The sequence below is a fragment of the Pteropus alecto genome, unplaced genomic scaffold (assembly GCF_000325575.1).
Source record: "Pteropus alecto unplaced genomic scaffold, ASM32557v1 scaffold402, whole genome shotgun sequence".
NCBI classification, from domain to species: Eukaryota; Metazoa; Chordata; class Mammalia; order Chiroptera; family Pteropodidae; genus Pteropus; species Pteropus alecto.
In genome coordinates, this window is record NW_006432940.1 from 309,653 (window position 1) to 328,056 (window position 18,404).

Below are 18,404 nucleotides of genomic sequence, written 5' to 3' on the forward strand. Positions count from 1 at the left end.
ATACTCCAAATAAAATAAGGTATAAGTAATTTGTTTCATGCTAAGCAGCAGCCCCCTCCCCCCGCCACCAAAAAAATGAAGAAATGCTGGACTTACATTGGTGACATATTCTATATCCTTCCAAAGGATGCACTCCCTGGGGAAATCGGCCAAGTCTAAGAAGTGATCCACCACCACTTGGCCGATTAGGTCATGGCGAGAGAACCTGTCAAAGTCGTACACAGAGAAGTGAAGCTTCCGGGCTGCAAGGTCATTGTAGGGAACCGGAAACAAAAACACTTCATCAAACACAGGGTTCAGTGTCTTTCTGTGAACTTTAGTCTGGTGTTTCGTTTTCCGATCGGGAAGCAAATAGATCTTGACGTAAGGATCTGAAGTCCCAGAAAAGTCCTTGGCGGGCAAATTGACAGCTTTGTGAATCTTCACTATGAGCTGCTCTAAGTCACAGTCATATTTTAAAATGAAGTTCAGTTTCCCACAGGCTTTGCTGTTACTCCTTCTCCCATCATCATTATCCAATGACCTCTGCTTATATAACTCTGGTTTAATTCGACCAATTCCAGTCAACTGTTCCTGTTTTTGAAGCTGCTGGATATTGAAGTCTGGGTTTGACAGGTTGAGTTGTCTTCGGATTGAATTACGCCTTCAGTGAAGAGCAAGACAGAACAAAGTTATAACCTCATTAGCTACAGGTCTTTCAGAAACTTGTGCCTGGGATGTAGGCAGACTGTTAAGCATTGTCAATAGCTTAGATCTGTGGGCTGTTTTTGGTTGTTTGTTTGGTTGGTTTTGTTTTGCCTAAATTCAAAATGCTCATCAGTGTGAATAGCTGCTCCCCAAGGCTTGAGAAGTAGGAAATGAACTTACCGCATGTGACCTTGGAGCTTTAAAGGTTTAATGCACTTTTAAAACTAATATGTCATTAAAAAAGCTTTATTTGGCTGGTAAAATGTAAAGATTTGCTCAACTGGTTTAAAAATAAAATTATTCACTTTTAAATATAATATAATCCTGAAATTGAAATAGCTGTGTTTTCTTAAGAACAATAAATCTTTCTCTAAATTACACAGAATTTCCTGTCAGTGGCTTATAGCTTTAAAAGGATGTAAATTATTACTAGTTCACATCAAATCATTCATCACAAGAACACAGTTTTGCTTGTGTGAGAATGTATATGACAGGGTGTGACTGCTTGTAATGGACCACATTGGCTCTAACAGGTGCAAGTGACAGCTCTGTGATTTTGTTGCTGTTATACCACATAGGTGATCGTTGATCAGGAGGAAAGGTTTTAGTTCTGTAATAAACATTTTAGGTAAAAAAAAAAAAAAACTGAAGGTAAGTTACTATAAAAGTATACAAGATTCAGTTAGAGAAGGTTGGATACTGATATTTGTAAATTAAATATTTGCTTACAGAATCTACTCTTCACCCTATAAGCTTATCGGTTTGAGTTAGAAGTTTCCCAGAAATTCTCTTTGAAATGTGCATTATCTGGTGAGTCTTTACAAACTGAGAGTAGTCATTACATATAAGGTTGTTTCTAAGGCCAATTTTGTTTGTTTTTAGCTCAGAGTTCAGAGTCATTATACTGAATTCTTTGTAGTCTCTCAATAACTTTAATTAAAATAGCCTCTCTTCACCAAAAGGTCAAAGGGAACAGCTGAGCTGTCTCTGAGGGACTGGTTAATAGTTAGAAAGGCAGAGTAAACATTTGAGTTTGTATTCCTTTTCTTTCTCAAGACTATTTTATGAAATAAAGATGTAAAATGGGATTAATAGACCCTGAAACATGTTTAAAATTATTCTCCCTTGTCATACAGATGTTATTATGTTGAACATTCCTCTTCATCCTAAAATACATTCCTAGTCACTAATCACCCACATGGTACAAGAGCACAATCACAGAGCTGTCGCTTGTACCTGTCACAGCCAACACAGTCCACCATAAGCAGATACACCCCAGGCACATACATTCCCACATGTACAAAAACTGTGTGGTCTAAAGGTTTCTGTTGTGAGATTTTAATTTCCTTCAGAGAAATCCAAAATTTCAAGTTTTCTCTGTCTCTTATGATTTTCCAAGGGGAGGAAGAGAGTCAGGGGATGCTATTAAGCACCTAAAACTGGCTCTCTGTGCTATTGCCAGGTCATTCCCTTGTCCAGATATTGCACCTCTGCAGTGCTAAAATAGAGCCTTAGTCTTGCTCATTTGGGACCTCTGGGCAGAAAGGTCTGGCAGGGAGCAGCAAGTATCCAGCCCTATGCAGAGGCCGTAAAGGGCTGGTACCAGCTCTGGCTTTCTCCGTTGATTTTTCTCTCCAGGGTGGATTCAAACGAGGAACATACTGGGGTCTAAAGTCAGTTCCCATCTATGATGGACCATTCTGGGAGCAGTTTAGTGATGCTGTTTAAACACTAAAGGAGCTCCATCAAGACCCACCGGATGCCCATTCTCTGCAACGTCTGTGATGGGACACCAGTCCTGTGTCTACACCAGCCCCTGCCACGCTGCTGCCACTTTTCTCCTGAGGTGGTCGCTGAGCAGGCTCTCTGTGCATGACAACTTACCTTCATTTTTTTTTTTAGTAATGGCTTTAGATTCATCACAGCAACATTTTGTCTTAACCCTTATCTGTAGGATTAAGCCTGCCATTTAAACTTGTATTTTAAAATACATGAATTTGGCTGCTTAGCAATGGAACATATTCTGTTTTACTTGTATATTTTCTTAGACATGAAATTTGAAGAGAATTAAGTCCTACCTGCTCTGCTCTTCCTAACTGCAGTGGATAGCCAAGGGGTAGAGGGAGTGGACTAGGGAGAGAGTTATGAAGAGATTTGTACTTCAAAGACCAACACGGGATCCCATTCCCTGAGAACACAGTTGCACAGAATGCCTCTGTTCAAAATTGCAACGCGACAGATCTTTTTAAAAACCAAGCACAGACATAAATACTATTATCCACCCAAATGTATTACATGATGAGTTTCATTCTCGACACTTTTCCCTCATTCAGAATCACACTTACTATTGCAAAAACATTTGTTGTTTGTTCAACAAACAAATGTTTTCCAGTCAAATCCAACTGTAAGGTAGTGGCTTAAAGCAGAGAGCAAAGACTGTAACAGGCCAGGACAGTCCTCACTCTCTGGGGTTCTTTTTCAATCACTTTCACATTCTTTTCAGGAGAGAGTTAGCAGTTTCTGGAATTGGTAGGATAGATGAGAGAAGCTCATAGCAGCCAGAAAAGCTCACGGCAGCCAGAGAACTCATCGCCTCCCTGCATAATCTCTGCAGCTCTCTGGGCTGAGACATGAGAAAGTAGGGCAGAGAGGCTGCCCCAGGAACATGAAGGAGAAGAGCAGTGGAGGAAATGGAAAATCAATATTCCATGGTTCTCATAGGCTATTCACATGGAAGGTGGGAAGATAAGCAAGTCAAAAGCAAGAGAGAGGAAAGACACAGAACAGAAAGTTTTGTTGTGACCTGGCTCCCATCACCCCAGATGACGGTTCTAAAATGGTCAGTGAAGGTAACACTTGAGTGCAATAAAGTAGAGCCCACCTCCCCTTACATACAGGGTCTAGAATTTTAATGCAGCTGAGTGAAACTGAGTGAGTGTGACTAGGAGGGATCTGTGTATAAAGAAAGTGTAAGGGTATGACAGCTAACTGACTACGAGGGCAGGAAGAAATGGGACTCTGAGGTTTTCTTGTTCTCTGATGCAGAAGCTTCTAGAGTGAGTGAGATAATGAAGATACAGGCATCAGACTCTGGCCAATAGAGTTGTGTGGTCAAGTGCAGCTGGATACGCTAAGCATGACATGCTTTGTCCCATCCCCTCCCAAGTTAAACAGGTCTGAAACCTGGGTGTCATCTACAAATAGTTGATCCTCCATTACTAAGATGAGCCTTTCTCTAAAGTAATTCACATCTCATGCCTCTTTCCATTCTCACCACTTCCAACAGAATTCTGGCCCTTATCACTACAGAGCTGAACTGGCCCCCTGTACCAGTCTTCGCCCTGGCCCGGGCATCTTATACACTCTTGTAGATTCAATAATTTGAGCACTTCAATGTATGTAATTGGTGCTCTTCTTGTATATTTCCCCAACTAGACTGTGGGCCTTTCGAGGCTAGGACTATATATTTTCTCTCTTTATCGCAAGCACATAATAAAGAACTTTGCATACAGTAGATGTTTAATGCATATGTCTGGAGTAAATACATGAATGCCATGGACAAAATAGTTTCCGATAATTAAATCCAAGTAGAGAAAATAAACATTTACTTCTAGTTTCAGGGTCTCATGGAAGTTGATAGAGGTCTAGACAACTTGCAATTTTGAAGCCGTCAGTTTGTTAAAATCTGAAGAAGTAACTAAAAGAGTAATTTAAAAAACTGTTATGTTTAAATGTTTACATCTAACCAATGTTCTCAATACAGAAAAGTCTAGCTTAAGAGAAATGTGCTACTTATGGAGTAATTACAACATTTAATCCTAGTGTACCACTTATTGGAGTTGTAGCAAGTAATGGGACCCAAATTTAAAGTGCAATGCTTGTCTTTCAGTTTTGTTAGTGTATTTCTGTGACCCTATGAATTGCTTAGTTCAGGGATAAGGTCAAAATTCTAAGTGTAAGGCTCTTAATGAATGTGAGACCTGGGACGAATGGCCTTCCCCACCAGCCTCATACCATTATAGGCTCTACTCAGTTTATATTTTTCTCCCTTTGCCATTCTTGTCAGAACACGAGAAAAATGGCCTGATATTGACAAATGTGTTATCAGTCGTTCATGAAAAATGTCTGCTACGTGCCAGAGGCTGCACTAAGGGTTAAATGTACAGGGAGAAACAAAGAGGAGATGGTCTTTGAGCTCACAGAACTCATAGTCTAAAGGGGGTACAGGCGATAAACAAACAATCATTTAGTTAGAAATAGAGTTCAATCCCGTGAAGAAGTGGAAGCAAGGCAATGAGGGAGAGAATGAAGAGTGGGAGGGAGTAGAGGAAAGAACACATACTTCAGATAGGAAGGTCAGGGAGCCTTTCTAGGAGGTGACATTTTAGGTGGGAATGAAAGCTGCAAAGGAGCCAGGCATGGCGAAGAAAAAGGAAAAGCATTCCAGGTGAGGGAACAGCATGTGTGAAGACCTCAAGGCAGGAAACGGCCACGAATACTGACGGAACTAAGAGAGAGGCTAGTGTAGCTAGAGTGTGATTAGCTTTTTCCCGTAAAGCTTCCTACCGAGGCCATGTTAACAGTGTCCTCTGGTGAGGCTGACTGGTAACAGAAGCAGACTGTGGCAGTATCACACAGAGCCTTAAGAGACCTGATAAGGAGTTTGTGGTGTGTTAACTGAAATTTTTATAAAGTTTCAGTTAGTGGTACACTTGGATTAAATGACATAATTACTCTATGAGTAGCACAATTCTACTAAGCTAGACTTTTTTTTGTGTTGAGAGCATTGGCTAGATGTAAACATTTAAAACAAGGTTTTGAATTTTTTAGTTCTCTTTTTTCAGATTTTAATAAACTGACAGTTTCAAAAAATGGAAGTTACCTAGACCTCTCTCAACTTCCATGAAACCCTGAAACTAGAGGTAAATGTGTATTTTCTCTACTTGGATTTAATTATCAGGAACTATTACATCCATGGTGCTCATGTATTTATTCTAGATACATACAAGTTACACAGAAAATTTGAGAGGGCTTAAAAAAACAGATTGGACTTTCATCTTGGCACATAAATCAAGAGATTTATTAGATAGTCCTTCAAGGTTCCTTCTATTTTCAAGATGCAGGGATTTTCATATATTTGGAACAAAGACCTTTAAAATGTTCTGCTATTAAAAAATTCTGGAAAGAAAACCCCCACATTCTCAGAATATTAAGCCATTATACAAAAGAGATTTCATTCAAATTAAAAAGAATTAACCAGAATTTTGGAGGGTTCTAATAGTAACTGCACTAACTAGAAAGAGAATGCTAACATGGTTGATCTTGAAAGAACAACACAAAGTCATCCTGACCAGAAACAATCTTAGAAGATGAAATGAAGCTCATCTTTAGAACATTCCAGAAGGCACTGGTGAGAGCCACACATGTCCAAGCTGAAGAGGCCAGGAGAGGGTGAAATTTCCAACATAAAAGCAGTGACAGGAGTATGCCAATTGCAGTGGCAGTGGGGATGTCCTTAACTGAAAGCCTAAGTCTTGCTCTAGGCTGAGGAGGTGTCCTGCAGATTTGGAGAAGAAGTGAAAACAGCCACAGGAGAAACAGCAGTAAGAAAGTAAGTGACAGCAGTGAGAAAATAAAGAACAAAATGAGAAAGAAGGGAGAAGAAAGAGTAATTAGCAAAGCATACTGCTTAGAGCCATCTCAGCAAAAAGTATCTTCTCCCTTTCCAAATATGGCATCAGAAATATTACTTAGAAAAGAATGTTAAAAATGTTTTGGAGCATGAAGGAAATTTCACTCATTTGTCCCGTTTTGTCAGTAAAATGGTGTGTATGTGTGTGTGTGTGTGTGTGTGTGTGTGTGTGCGTGCGTGTGCACGCGTGCTTATAACACAATCCCTGAAGAATTAGAAGACCATACACCATTCTTATTATGGTAAGACCATGGAGTCAAAGACATGTATTTCCAGACATAACCCATAAAACTAGGTCAGCACTAATCTAGATAAGAATGTTTTAAATACCTAATGATGCAAATTATCAGTATTAGGCCAAATGCAGATGGAAAGAGTTTAGTTTTTTCATGGTAGTTCAGATGGTACTAAATTTGTTTTAGCCATCATAAAAGAATTTAATTGCATAACCCGAAAACTAAAATAAATCTAAACACAAATACATTTTACAGGGATAATTTCCTCCATCTTCTCTTTTTATTTTTTTCCTTCCTAATTTTCACAAATCAGTAGTAAAGATATCTTTCTTATTTTGAAATAAAATATACTTCTTGATATGCAGAGTACTTACACATTTTGCCAGAATAAATATTGTGATAATTATAATGCTATGATTGCTATCAATTCATTAGAATTGTGGCAGAATCCTCAGATCTATAATCTAATAAAAGCACAGGTATTATCACCCTGTACTGATGCAACCCAGATCAGAAAAATTAACACGCAGAGTAAAACCAAATAGGAGACAATCTCAATGGAGACTCCATCTCAAAGGCTCCAATTACTGAAGTCCGAGAAGATTTTATTATGAGTCTGCACCGCTGCACCAACTCCACAGCAGCATCAAAGAGAGCTCCAGTTAAATTTAAGTGTTAAATCTGACGAGAAACCTAGCGATAAAATCTGAGGATTTCTTCTAAATCAAATGGCAAACAACCATCCATTTCCTCACAGAGGAATATTTTAGGTTTAGCACTTTGATTCAGAATTGGAAATGATGCTAAAATAGGTTTCTGAAAAAATTAAATTATAAACTGTCATATTCCATCCTACTTAATGTGAATGAGCAGAGCCTCTAGGATAAACGCGATTAACATAAAAAAGGGTAAAATCTTATTTCTGTTTCCAGAGAACAAATAAAAAAAGATTTAAAAAAATGCCCCCAAATTGTTCACATACTTTTCAAATAACAGCACAAACTATTCCTCTGGCTGTCGCTCAAGCAAATATTTTCATTTATAGAAATATTCCTGAGTCTCTTTTCCTAAAGTTTTATATTCAATGATTCAGAATTGGCTGTTTAACCTCAAAGTCACCTTTATGCAACATCTGAGTCTTGCAAGAGGCCAGTCTCAATGATAATCATGCTGATAAAAGCAATACTGAAAGTAAAATGGCAGCTCAGGTTTTGGAATAGTTACTAGGTGCAGGCTTGTGCAAAGCCCATGATGTCCATGTTACCATTTCACTAAACGGTAGCACCGATGTAAAACCACCTCTACATCGGTGCTATCACTATTCCTCTCTTATAGAAAAAGAAGAGAAACATACAGAGGTTAAGTAACGTGTCCAGTATCACGTATGTAAGTAAAGCCAGTTCATCGGATCCCAGAGCCCCTGCTTTTATCACTGTTCTACATTATTTCTCCACTGCTGAAGAGCAGAAAGCATCCAGCCACAGAAAGAAAGTGACCCTAGACCTGGGCACTCTGTTGGCCCTGCAAAGGGTAGAGACAAACAAAGACCTCCAGCCACTCTGTGGGGTGTAAAGAGAGGCTCTGTGTGACAGCCAGGCTAGGTCAGAGGCACAGGGGATAAACTCCACAGCACTAGGAGTGGTTAAAAATTCAGGCTCTGGCATTGGTTGAACCAGAGATCAAACCCTGATCTGAGTGCTTACCAATATAAGATTTTGTTATTTAATCTCCTTGAGTTAAGTTTCTTCTGTGAAATGAAAATGACAATAGGATCCATCTCACACAAAGTTGTGAGCTAAAATAAAATAATGCATATAGAATTCTTAGAACTTGACATGGTAAATTTTAGCAGTGGTGACTACTATTATGAACCAAGCAGAAACTAAGCAGAGCTCAGGAACTTCTCTGGAATAGAGGAAGCACCAAGTTTTCCCATATTCATGCCTCTGATACTAGATGGATGTGTGAAAGGTGACAGGTTCCCTGGATACTCAGTGCCATTGCTGCTGAGAGAGGGGGACAGGGTGGTCCTTGCCTTGCATTCAGAAAGGAAGGAGGCATTACTGACCGAGTTGATGAGGTTGGCTCTGTGACTTGGCGTTGCACGCGGACGCCATGCGCACAGTTCTCCTGGCCCCCCAGCTGGGTAGAGAGGGGAATGTCAGGGGAGGTGTGGCTGATCTTCATGGAGGAGTCAGGGCAGGGGCTGGGAGGGTCTAGGAAGCCCTCACTGTTCTCTTGCTCATTGGTCTCTGTGTCCGTGTTAAGAGGCTCCTGGTTGTTGTCTTTGCTACCAGAGAACAGGCCTCTTTCTCGCCACGGAACCCAGCAGAGTTTCCAAGACACGAAGAGAGACACGCCAAAGAGAGCGAGGCCACAGGCAGTGACCACAAGGGTCAGCAGGCTCACTGAGATATCTGCAAAGAAGCAAAGATCAAAGGTCAGTATGACTGCCCCCTCAACTCCGTGCCCACCCATTGCACAGCACAGACAGAATGACCCTCTCATCCATTTATCCCTCAGGAGCCGGCTGCAGAAGGCCAGGCTGGGGATGTCACTGGGTCACCTGATTCTGAGGCACCAACAGTGAAGACCTGGACATAAATATAGAGGACGTAACATGCAGGCTGTGTTTAGAAACAATAAACATATAACAATAAACATATAGCAAGAGACAGGGTATATCCAGCGAGACTAAGAAGGCCCTGCGAGTCACCGAGACCTTATCCCATAGCAACACAAATCATTAATATAGTATGAGCAGGGCAGTTTTGACTGTCCTTAAAAAGTCTTCTGTCATCTGAGAGAGCTGTAGAACCATTTAAGTAACAACTTTTTAAAACAAGAGAAACAAGAATGTGGTTTTGGTTTTGTTTTGTTTTTGGTATTAACTTTTAAGAGTCTAAGCAAAATGAAGCTAAAATTCTCTGAAGCCTCAAGAATACTCACAGCCCAGTGGTCAGGGTGTCTAGGACCCAGGGACAACTGTCCTACTTTGGGTTTCCCAAGCAGCATAACTGAGACAAGTGTTCAAGGGCAAGTGGTTTATCGAGGAGGTGAAGAAAACACAGGTGTGGGAGTAGGGAAACAATCCAGGGAAGGAAGCCAGTAAAAGGAGCTTTCTCAGGCCAGTTACCACAGTGATGGACTTGAGGGTAAGCCTGCTGGGGAGGCTCTACTTACCTAGAGTCTCCCCACCCCCGGGCCCAGGGCCATGGGCTATTTATAATATCAGCTGCCTTCAGTCATTGATTTGAGGGCAGCTCTCAAGGGGCATTTCCAACCTGCAGCACAGGTAGCAAAGTAAGTTTCAGTGGCCAGAAAGATTCCACATTCAAATGAATGCAAGGGCTGGCCTTTAGAGGTAAAGGAAAGGAGATGGGGCAGGGCAACAACAGCATCTGCTACCAGGACAGCGGCTCCATGGCCTCAGCTGGGATCCATGGCAGTGCAGTGTCCAGTGGCTGTGCTCCTAATGCTCAGAACAAAGCCTGCAGTCTTTCATCCCACCCTATAGTAGAGCCTGGGAGGCTGAGGTATCAACTTGAACTCAATCCTGGCACCGTGGTGACTGTAAACCCCTTGCTTTAAAGAACACTCCTAATGCTCTTACTACGGTCCACTATATTCAGGAGCTCCAAGGACTCTCCCCAGGTTACACCTTTGATGCCCATCATTAATATTTACACTGCTTCAGCCAGTTTTCTGACTACTCATACATGCCAGGTACTATGCTAGGTTTTGCGGATATAATGGAGAACATTACAGACACATTTCATACCTTCAGACACTTATATTCTAGCGACAGAAAATTATTAGAAATTAGTTAATAGTCACAATTTAAACTATCCACAGCACGCCAACAATCTGTGAGGCATGACAAGTTGTATTTCTCCTGAGGCATGCATGTGAACCCTTCCTGCAAATCATTTATCTACTGAGTCAAGCTGACCATCTATTATCCATGTGTTTTTCAACATGACTCTGAAGGTACCTGGTCCCTCTTATGAAACGATAAAACAGTTTTTTCATGAAGAATTGCTCTTGACAGAAAGCCAGCTGTCGGGGTTGGTGATGGATCTAATGTATCTCTAATCAATCTCTGCCCTCGTGGTGAAACATTATTATATCTCTGTTCTAAAAACACTGGGATTCCAGTTTCAACTTGGGTAACTGAGTCCAAATCTTTGCCACTTTTCACTCCTCAAGTCCCACTAAAACGGGATAAGCAGACTACATAACAATGAAAAACAAGGATGGGTACTATCAATCCATCGGTGAACCAGTAACATTGAGAAATTTCTGGAATTGTTTTAAAGGAAAAGCTAATCAGTGCTGGACACTTAACATAGGCAAATGAAGGGATACCAAGGGGAAAAAAAACCTGGGTGCAGAGCAACAAGGGCGGGGAGGAGGAAAGGAGGTAGTCAGTGAGGACAAAGTAAATAGCACTAGAAAGAATCACCCCTCATAGAGCCCCAACATGAGGCGGGGGAGCACGGTTTGCTGCAGGCTCCACCTGGTTCTGACAGCTCACACAGTAGAGTGGAAAGTTTGTTGGTGTGACTTCTATGATAGGTGGTAGTGCTGGGGGCGCAGGTAAAGAGACCTGGTCGCAGTCAATTAGGCTGCCACAGCAAACATAAACCCCCACGCAGTCCTCCAATGAAATCTAAAAACAAAACAGTTTCTGCACCACAATGAAATCCCTTAATATGTTCTGTAATCCAAATGGGGCAAAACTCCTTCCCTACATCTTATTCATTACTCTAGCACCATTCTGAAACAGACATCACTAGGAGGCCACCAGCATTGGCTAAAGAAGGGGTATGCCAGAAGCCAGTAGGGTTTAGAAGTGTGATGTGGTAACTATTTTATTATTTACCCAATATTCACTCTCCCCCACCACAGGGCCCCGCCCTCCAAGGGAGAAGCAGAAACCCCTATTCCCTGATGTTGGTCTTGGCCATGTGACTTACTCTGGACAATGAAATGTGAATAGATATGACCCATACCACCTCAGCCCACAGGACTCTTGGGCCCCTGTCCTCCACTGTGAGAAGAAAAGGTCTCATCATATAAGAGCTGACCTTCCAACCTGGGTGCCATCCTGGGATGACTGTGGTACAAAGTCCAGAATAAGAAGTGAACTTAAACCTGACCCACAGACTGGGACAGAACTGCAGCTGATCCACAGATCCATGAGCAACACCTGAATAGTCAATGTTTTAAGTCACTAAGGTTTTGGAGATGTTTGCTGCCATGGCAAAAAGTTGACTAATGTGCACGACTTATTATTTATTGTCCAAGGCTGGGACACTTCTAAAAGGGCAAAGAGGTGATATTAATAATTACATGGAACAAGAGACCTCACCCAGGATTTCGAAGGTAAATCAGGACATATGGCCACTCTGAACTTAAGAATCACACCTAAGCAATCTCAGTTTACTTGGCATAGACAACGTGCTAAATAAGCTTAAGCCTGGGCCCACTTTGCTAGAAACCACAGGGCCCGGACCCAGCTCAGGAACAACTCCAGCCTGTTTGTTGGCTGCCAGCTCATGTACCCAAAAAACAGCTTGCTCACAAGTCTAGTCATGGGGCATCCATGAGAGCAGGGATCTCATCTATCTCAGCATTGAATCCCAAGCCTCTAAGAGTGCTTGGCACATAGTAGGTATTGAGTAAATGTTTGATGAAGGCCACCTGAGGAGCACTGTAGCCACCCGCTGTTTATCATGAATTATAGTGTGGCCTGTAAACTCCAGGAGGTGCTAGTCACATGCATAGTCATTATAGATTTTTTTTGTACATTGGAGTTTTTACAGAAAACTGACAAGAATGGCTTTTCTTATTCATACAAAAGAGCCACGTGGGTTAACAGTGGGCCAGGGAACACCTGCCAAGAGACCAATGTTGACCTGCACAGCCATACCGACCACTATGCATAATCAACTGGACTTGTGTTTGCAAACAGCTCAGGGTGCCCTCTACACACTACATTCGTGCTTCTCTCTCATTTTTCAGAAAGAAGTGCTGAGCGAACTGCTGTGGAGCCACTAAGGCCAAACAAACTACCTACCTGATACTCATGACCTCAGAAAAGGGAGAGGGAGATTCCCCTTAGAATCACAAAATAGCTTTATTTAGAAGAGAAGTTATTTCTTCAATTAGTTGGTCATTTATTTTATTACTGATCTTTAACTACATATATTCACTATATATACTCTTTGGCCTTCACGGTATATTCCATGATAAAAATTGCAAAAAAAATAGTGACATCGAAAATTATTACTCTAAAGAGAATTTTTCCAAAAAAATAGGAAAGTGTAATTGGTCCTTTTTGTATAAGGCTCAAGAGAATAACCAGATAGAGATTCAGGGATAAAGGAAACAAAAGGTAACCCAGGTATGATCCAGAGCAGGGATGTGTTACTGTTTGTGGGTAACTGCATGAAAGTGTACCCAGAGCTGCCAGGAAGTGCCTCCTCCGAGGGGAGAAGTGGAGTGGAATGCCCTGCAATCAACTGGATCACCAGAACCGTCATTTACCGCTACTAGCCCTAGCCACAGGACGTGACGTATTGTGGCAACATCCCTGGACACCAGATACAACACACAGTGACACCTCCAGATTCAGCAGACATCCCACCTGGATGCCTACAATTCTAAGGGATCCCTACAAGCCTAAAGACTTATTATGAAATGGTGAATATTATTGTCCAATGAGTGAAAAGCTTGAGCACCCACACATTGCATATAGCCAGAGGAACAGTAGCTGCCCTTCTAAATTGTGAAGGGCCAGAGAGAACATGTAAATGGACAACCAAAGAGAAGTCAGGGGACAAATGGGAAAAATTATCAACTTAAAAGAGGCTAATCAAGCTGAGCCATCAGAATAAATTGCTCTTGACATAAAACAAATTAGTGCAAGAGGCAAATTAATTCGTGTACGGAGTGAGATGTTTAAAATAGTGGCTAAGAGTGAGAAGTATGGCTGTAGCAGTAACCACAAGCAAATATCCTTGAGATTCCACCTGATCCAAGGAAAGGAGATTGTAGCCCTAGAATTCCAAAGCCGGCCACATGATCACGAGGGGCAAGGAAAGGCATTTTCAGTAGTCAATGATTCGGAAAACATACTATTCATATACTCTCTCCTGCATAAAACCTAAAGAAATTCTCAAACAAAAATTTATGTCAGAATAGAGAACCAAGGAGGGGAGAGCATACTACATAAGATGTATACTTACATTCTTTGTATCACAGGAATTAGTGATGAGCAAAGAAAACAGTAGAAAGGGTACTGAATCTAAATAATGCTGGTTAAGAGATTGTGAAGTTTAATGTAACATGAAAAAAACACTCAAGAGTAAAGGCATGATTACTATGCACACAATTAAATTTTAACAATTTCAATAAAACATGGAAGAAATCAGGATGTAAAAACAAATTAAATGTCTTATATTGTTAGCAGGAGGAGATTACAGATACTTCGACCTGATATTAGTAAGGAAATATAGATGTAAATATGTGTATCAAATATTTAAGGGGAAATGTGATTTATAATGTTACATCTGCATATATATTCATATCCTCTCCTTCCCGAGGATCCCCTTCCTCTTAAGTGATACAAAATAAATAAAAAGTATAAACCCACAATCACAAAGAGAATAGCATGGGAAGTCAGCAAACAGGGTTTTAATTTCTTTTTTTCTGGAAGACAGTATGTGGATAGAGGTATGGTGGAGGATACACACACACAGAAAATGCAGAGGAGAATAATACACCTGAGGGGCAGGCAACCTGACCTACTGAACTCAGGCAGGCTCAAGATAGTCATTTCCAGCATGACTGTGGCAAAGACTGAGATGTTGGGCTAAAAATATAGGCATGGATTGAAACTCTCAACTAAAATATTGTCCGATCTGTCTAAGGAGAAAACAAGGCAACTAGTGTGAGGATTAGTGCCTTAGAGCAGAATTCTCTATATTCTTGCAACATATGAAACCACTTATAATTCCCTCAAAGTAAATCTTGTGTGTTAAAATCTCAGATACACAGCCTCATAGTCAGCTTTTCTCTTGCTCCGTTATGAAATATGGCTAAGATGCAAAGAATCACCAGTCATGTAAGGAAATCTTATAGCAACCAAGGTCAACATATAGAAGAAGAAAAAAAAGTTCCCAGAGAAAACAGGATAAATCAGAGAGTAAACAAAAACTTAAAAAACCTTTCATTCACAGGAAGATTCCAGAAGGTATTCATCCATAAAATAAGAGTAGACTATTAATAAATGGATTGGAGAATAAGACAATGTTCTTAGAAGTAAAATAACATGATTGCTAAAACAAATAAAAAGTTAAAATTAAAAATTCAATAGAGGGTAAAGGACTATTGCCTGAATGTGGACCAAAGACTCAGGAAATTTAAGCAAAAGACATGCGATATAGAGTATGCATCCAGGATACTAGTATCTAATATCTAAATTTTCCAGAGTATTAGGAAAGAGAAAATTAAGGTAAAAATCTTCAAAGAAAAGATATGTTTTTAAATTCTCTAGAATTGATGAACAAGTTGATAGGGTTCCACTGAGCACCTATCATAAACTAACCCTACCTTAGATATATAATTGTGAAATTTCAAAGCTTAAAAATTAGAGAAAATCACAAAAACTTAAGAGACAAAAAACATATGGACACAAAAAAATTAGAACCATACTGACTCTGGACTTCTCGTAGAAAACACTAGATAATGAAATAACGCCTGCCAACTTATGAGGAAAAATTATATTTAATTTCCATACTTACATCCTAACTCAAACATACTATCAATGAAATGTCAAGGCTGAAAATGCTATTTGCAGACCTATAGAAAGTCAGAAAGATTACTTCCCATCCAATTATAATAGGAAGTTACTTGAAGATGAATGTATGACATTAAAATGAGAAAGATGAAAACAGTGCACAGGAAAAATTACACAAAGAAGATCAGTGAGGTCCTAGTGTAAGAGCTGAACCCCAGGCCTAGAGAGGAGCCAGTCCAGCCTGAGGCAGGAAGGCTGGGCTCTAGGAAGGGTTTCTCCTCAGATAAAGAGGATCTTTAAAAAAAACATGATGTGATAGACAGTTTAGTTCTTAAAAACATCATTAATTACCATCAAATGACATTCAAAAAAAAAAAAGAGGGAGAGAGAGAAATTAGAAATTCTAGGAGGAAATTTTTTTGAGAAAAGGAAAAATAATCATAGTATGCTTCTTGGTTTTATATTAAATAAAATTTTAAATTCATTATCACGTAAACATCATTTATTGATTCCCAATTTTTAGAATCAAGAAACAGACAAAGAATGGAAGATAAGTATGGTTGTAGAACTGAATGTTTTCAACGCTGACAATTTAAAATTAATAGAAAAAATGTCAGCAATTAAGAAGTAGAAAGAAGAAATATAAAAGCTGAAGGTTGATTTCTAAAATGAGAGAACAATAAATACTGTCTATTGTTGATAGACAAAATGTATATATTGATGTTTTCATGAAAAAAAGTATTTATTTTTACACTGAAAATCATGCAGATACAGTAAGCCATTTTCATTGGGATGAAATTAGAAGGGACTTTCATTTCTTTATTGTTTTTACAAAGAACAAGTATTATTGAGAAAAAATGAAAAACAGTTTTTTAGCTACTGTAGTATGTGAAGTATATGTGGTTTAGTATAGGTGGTGTAGTACATTCTGGTGAACTTGGATCTATAATCCCAAATTATTTCTGAAAACAGTCCTTATTTAATCCTTCTCTTTGGTTTATAAGGAACAAATCATAATAACCTTAGTCTACCAGCATCGTTTTCCTTCCAAGATGAACCTATAACAGACAGCCATTCTTGTCTGTTCATCTCTATTTGACTTTTAGAATCATGAACAAAATATCATGAGACTGACTGACATAGGCTATCAACTTTTTGCTCTGTACATACTGATGTTAAAATATACAACTCATTTACTGTCACGTTCATTTCATACAAGGATATTTTAATACCAAAAACAAATAGAGTTCCCTTAAAATGCTCTATTGGGCTTTATGAATAAAACCATTACACTATTTCATCAATTGGCTTCAGATTTATAAGAACCTTGCAATGGATAAACAAAGCACCAGCAATTGGGAGCTACTGTCCTAGTCCCTCCCATGTCAGTCCTGCCCCATCTACTTCTTACAGCAACAAATATAGCTCAACGTAAAACAGGGAGATGACATTTTTCATACCTACTCCAGTCTTCTTATCTTCTTATCTCCTCTTTCAACTGCCCTCCCAAACTCTTGTTGACCCAGAGAACTGGAATTTTCAAAATGATTATATTGGAACCTAAAGATGTTGTGTACGTCTCGTCCTCTCCTGGCTATAGGAAGCTGATGGTGAGGACACACATGAGGCAGCACGGATGCTGAGCCAGTGCAGATGCTCAGGATGAATGAAATGAACTATTTCCAGGACCAGGCGGGCAAAGGAAACTTGGACTCACAATTGAGGAGGGAAGCAAAAAAGATTAGAGCTGGAAAAGTAGTGCTGAGCACTGAGACTGAGGTGGAGTGGAACATAAAAAGGAAGAGGAAACTCATGGTCAGAAGCTGGATGATAGGAACTAGTTTAAAAGACTAGTGCAAAATGAAGTAAGGCAAGTGGCTCAAGATCACTGACATGGTCGTTTACAGGACTTACCTTTTTGCAAAAGGATTTGAGGCAGCTTTAAAAATGTATACCACACAGGAGGATAAACAAACTTTGTGAGGAAATCAGGGCCAACGGAAAACAGAAGTAAGATGAAGATGATGAAACTGGGGGTAAGGTAAATAGCCAACATGCACACACGAGGTTTGGTAAAGTTGCCAGAGGTGGTAACAGGATTGGCTCTCAACGTCCCATTTATCATAGAAAAGAAACATGACCAATTACATGATTCAGCATCTAAAACACTACACAATTAAGAAACATTTATTGAATAAGAAAATCTAAACGAGAAATGTATATTAGAGATTACTAGCTATTTTTAGATATGTTAATTGTATTGTGGTTATTTGTATAGATATGTCTAGAATTTGCTTCCAATTATAGATGAAACAAGGCTGACCATGGGTTAATAATTGCTAAAACTGAGTAATGATTACGTGTAGTTTATTTAATTATTTTCTCTACTTTTCAATATGTTTGACAATTTCCTAATGAAAAATAAAAAAACATGTTTTGGTCAGGGAAAAATGCTGATCCTTGACTTCAGTCTTGGACAGTCTTATTTAATAGGTCTTGGGTGAGGAGCCTTAATCTCCATTTTTTAAAAAAAAATTTATTTTATTAGTTTCAAGTATATAGTACATTGGTTAGACATTTATATAGTTTATAAAACAATCTCTCTAATTGCTCTTTCTTTCCTCTGGCTCTCCACCTAGCCATTATATTAATGCTAACTGCATTTCCTATTCTGTGCTCCCCATCCCTGTGACTATCTATCAACTACTAATTTGTACTTCTTTAACCCTTCACCCCTCTCCTCTGGCTGTCACTAGACTCAATCTCCATTTTGAACAAGCATCTCAGATCTCAGATTCTGATGCAGATGGTCCATAAATATCACTGAGCAAACCTGATCAAGTAAATATATTTATATTGTGGTTTGGAACACAAGATGCTTTCCTAATCCTAAACAATTGTGTCTTGGAGGCCTAATAAAGATAACACCGGGAAATTTAGTTAAGACCATCAGGCCATGGAGAACTTGAGGATATCACGTGGT

At 39.6% G+C, this 18,404-nt stretch overlaps 1 protein-coding gene across 1 annotated transcript in view; it reads right to left on the minus strand.

Moving 5' to 3' along the window:
- The window catches only part of SYT9 (synaptotagmin 9), a 162,457-nt gene that overhangs the window by 104,513 nt on the left and 39,540 nt on the right, over positions 1-18,404 (minus strand). Inside the window, exons 2-3 of the mRNA XM_006907555.3 lie at positions 8,684-9,032; positions 97-643 (exon numbers count right to left, since the gene is read on the minus strand). Coding sequence (XP_006907617.1) covers positions 97-643; positions 8,684-9,032 — 896 coding nt within the window. The remainder of the gene's footprint in view (positions 1-96; positions 644-8,683; positions 9,033-18,404) is intronic.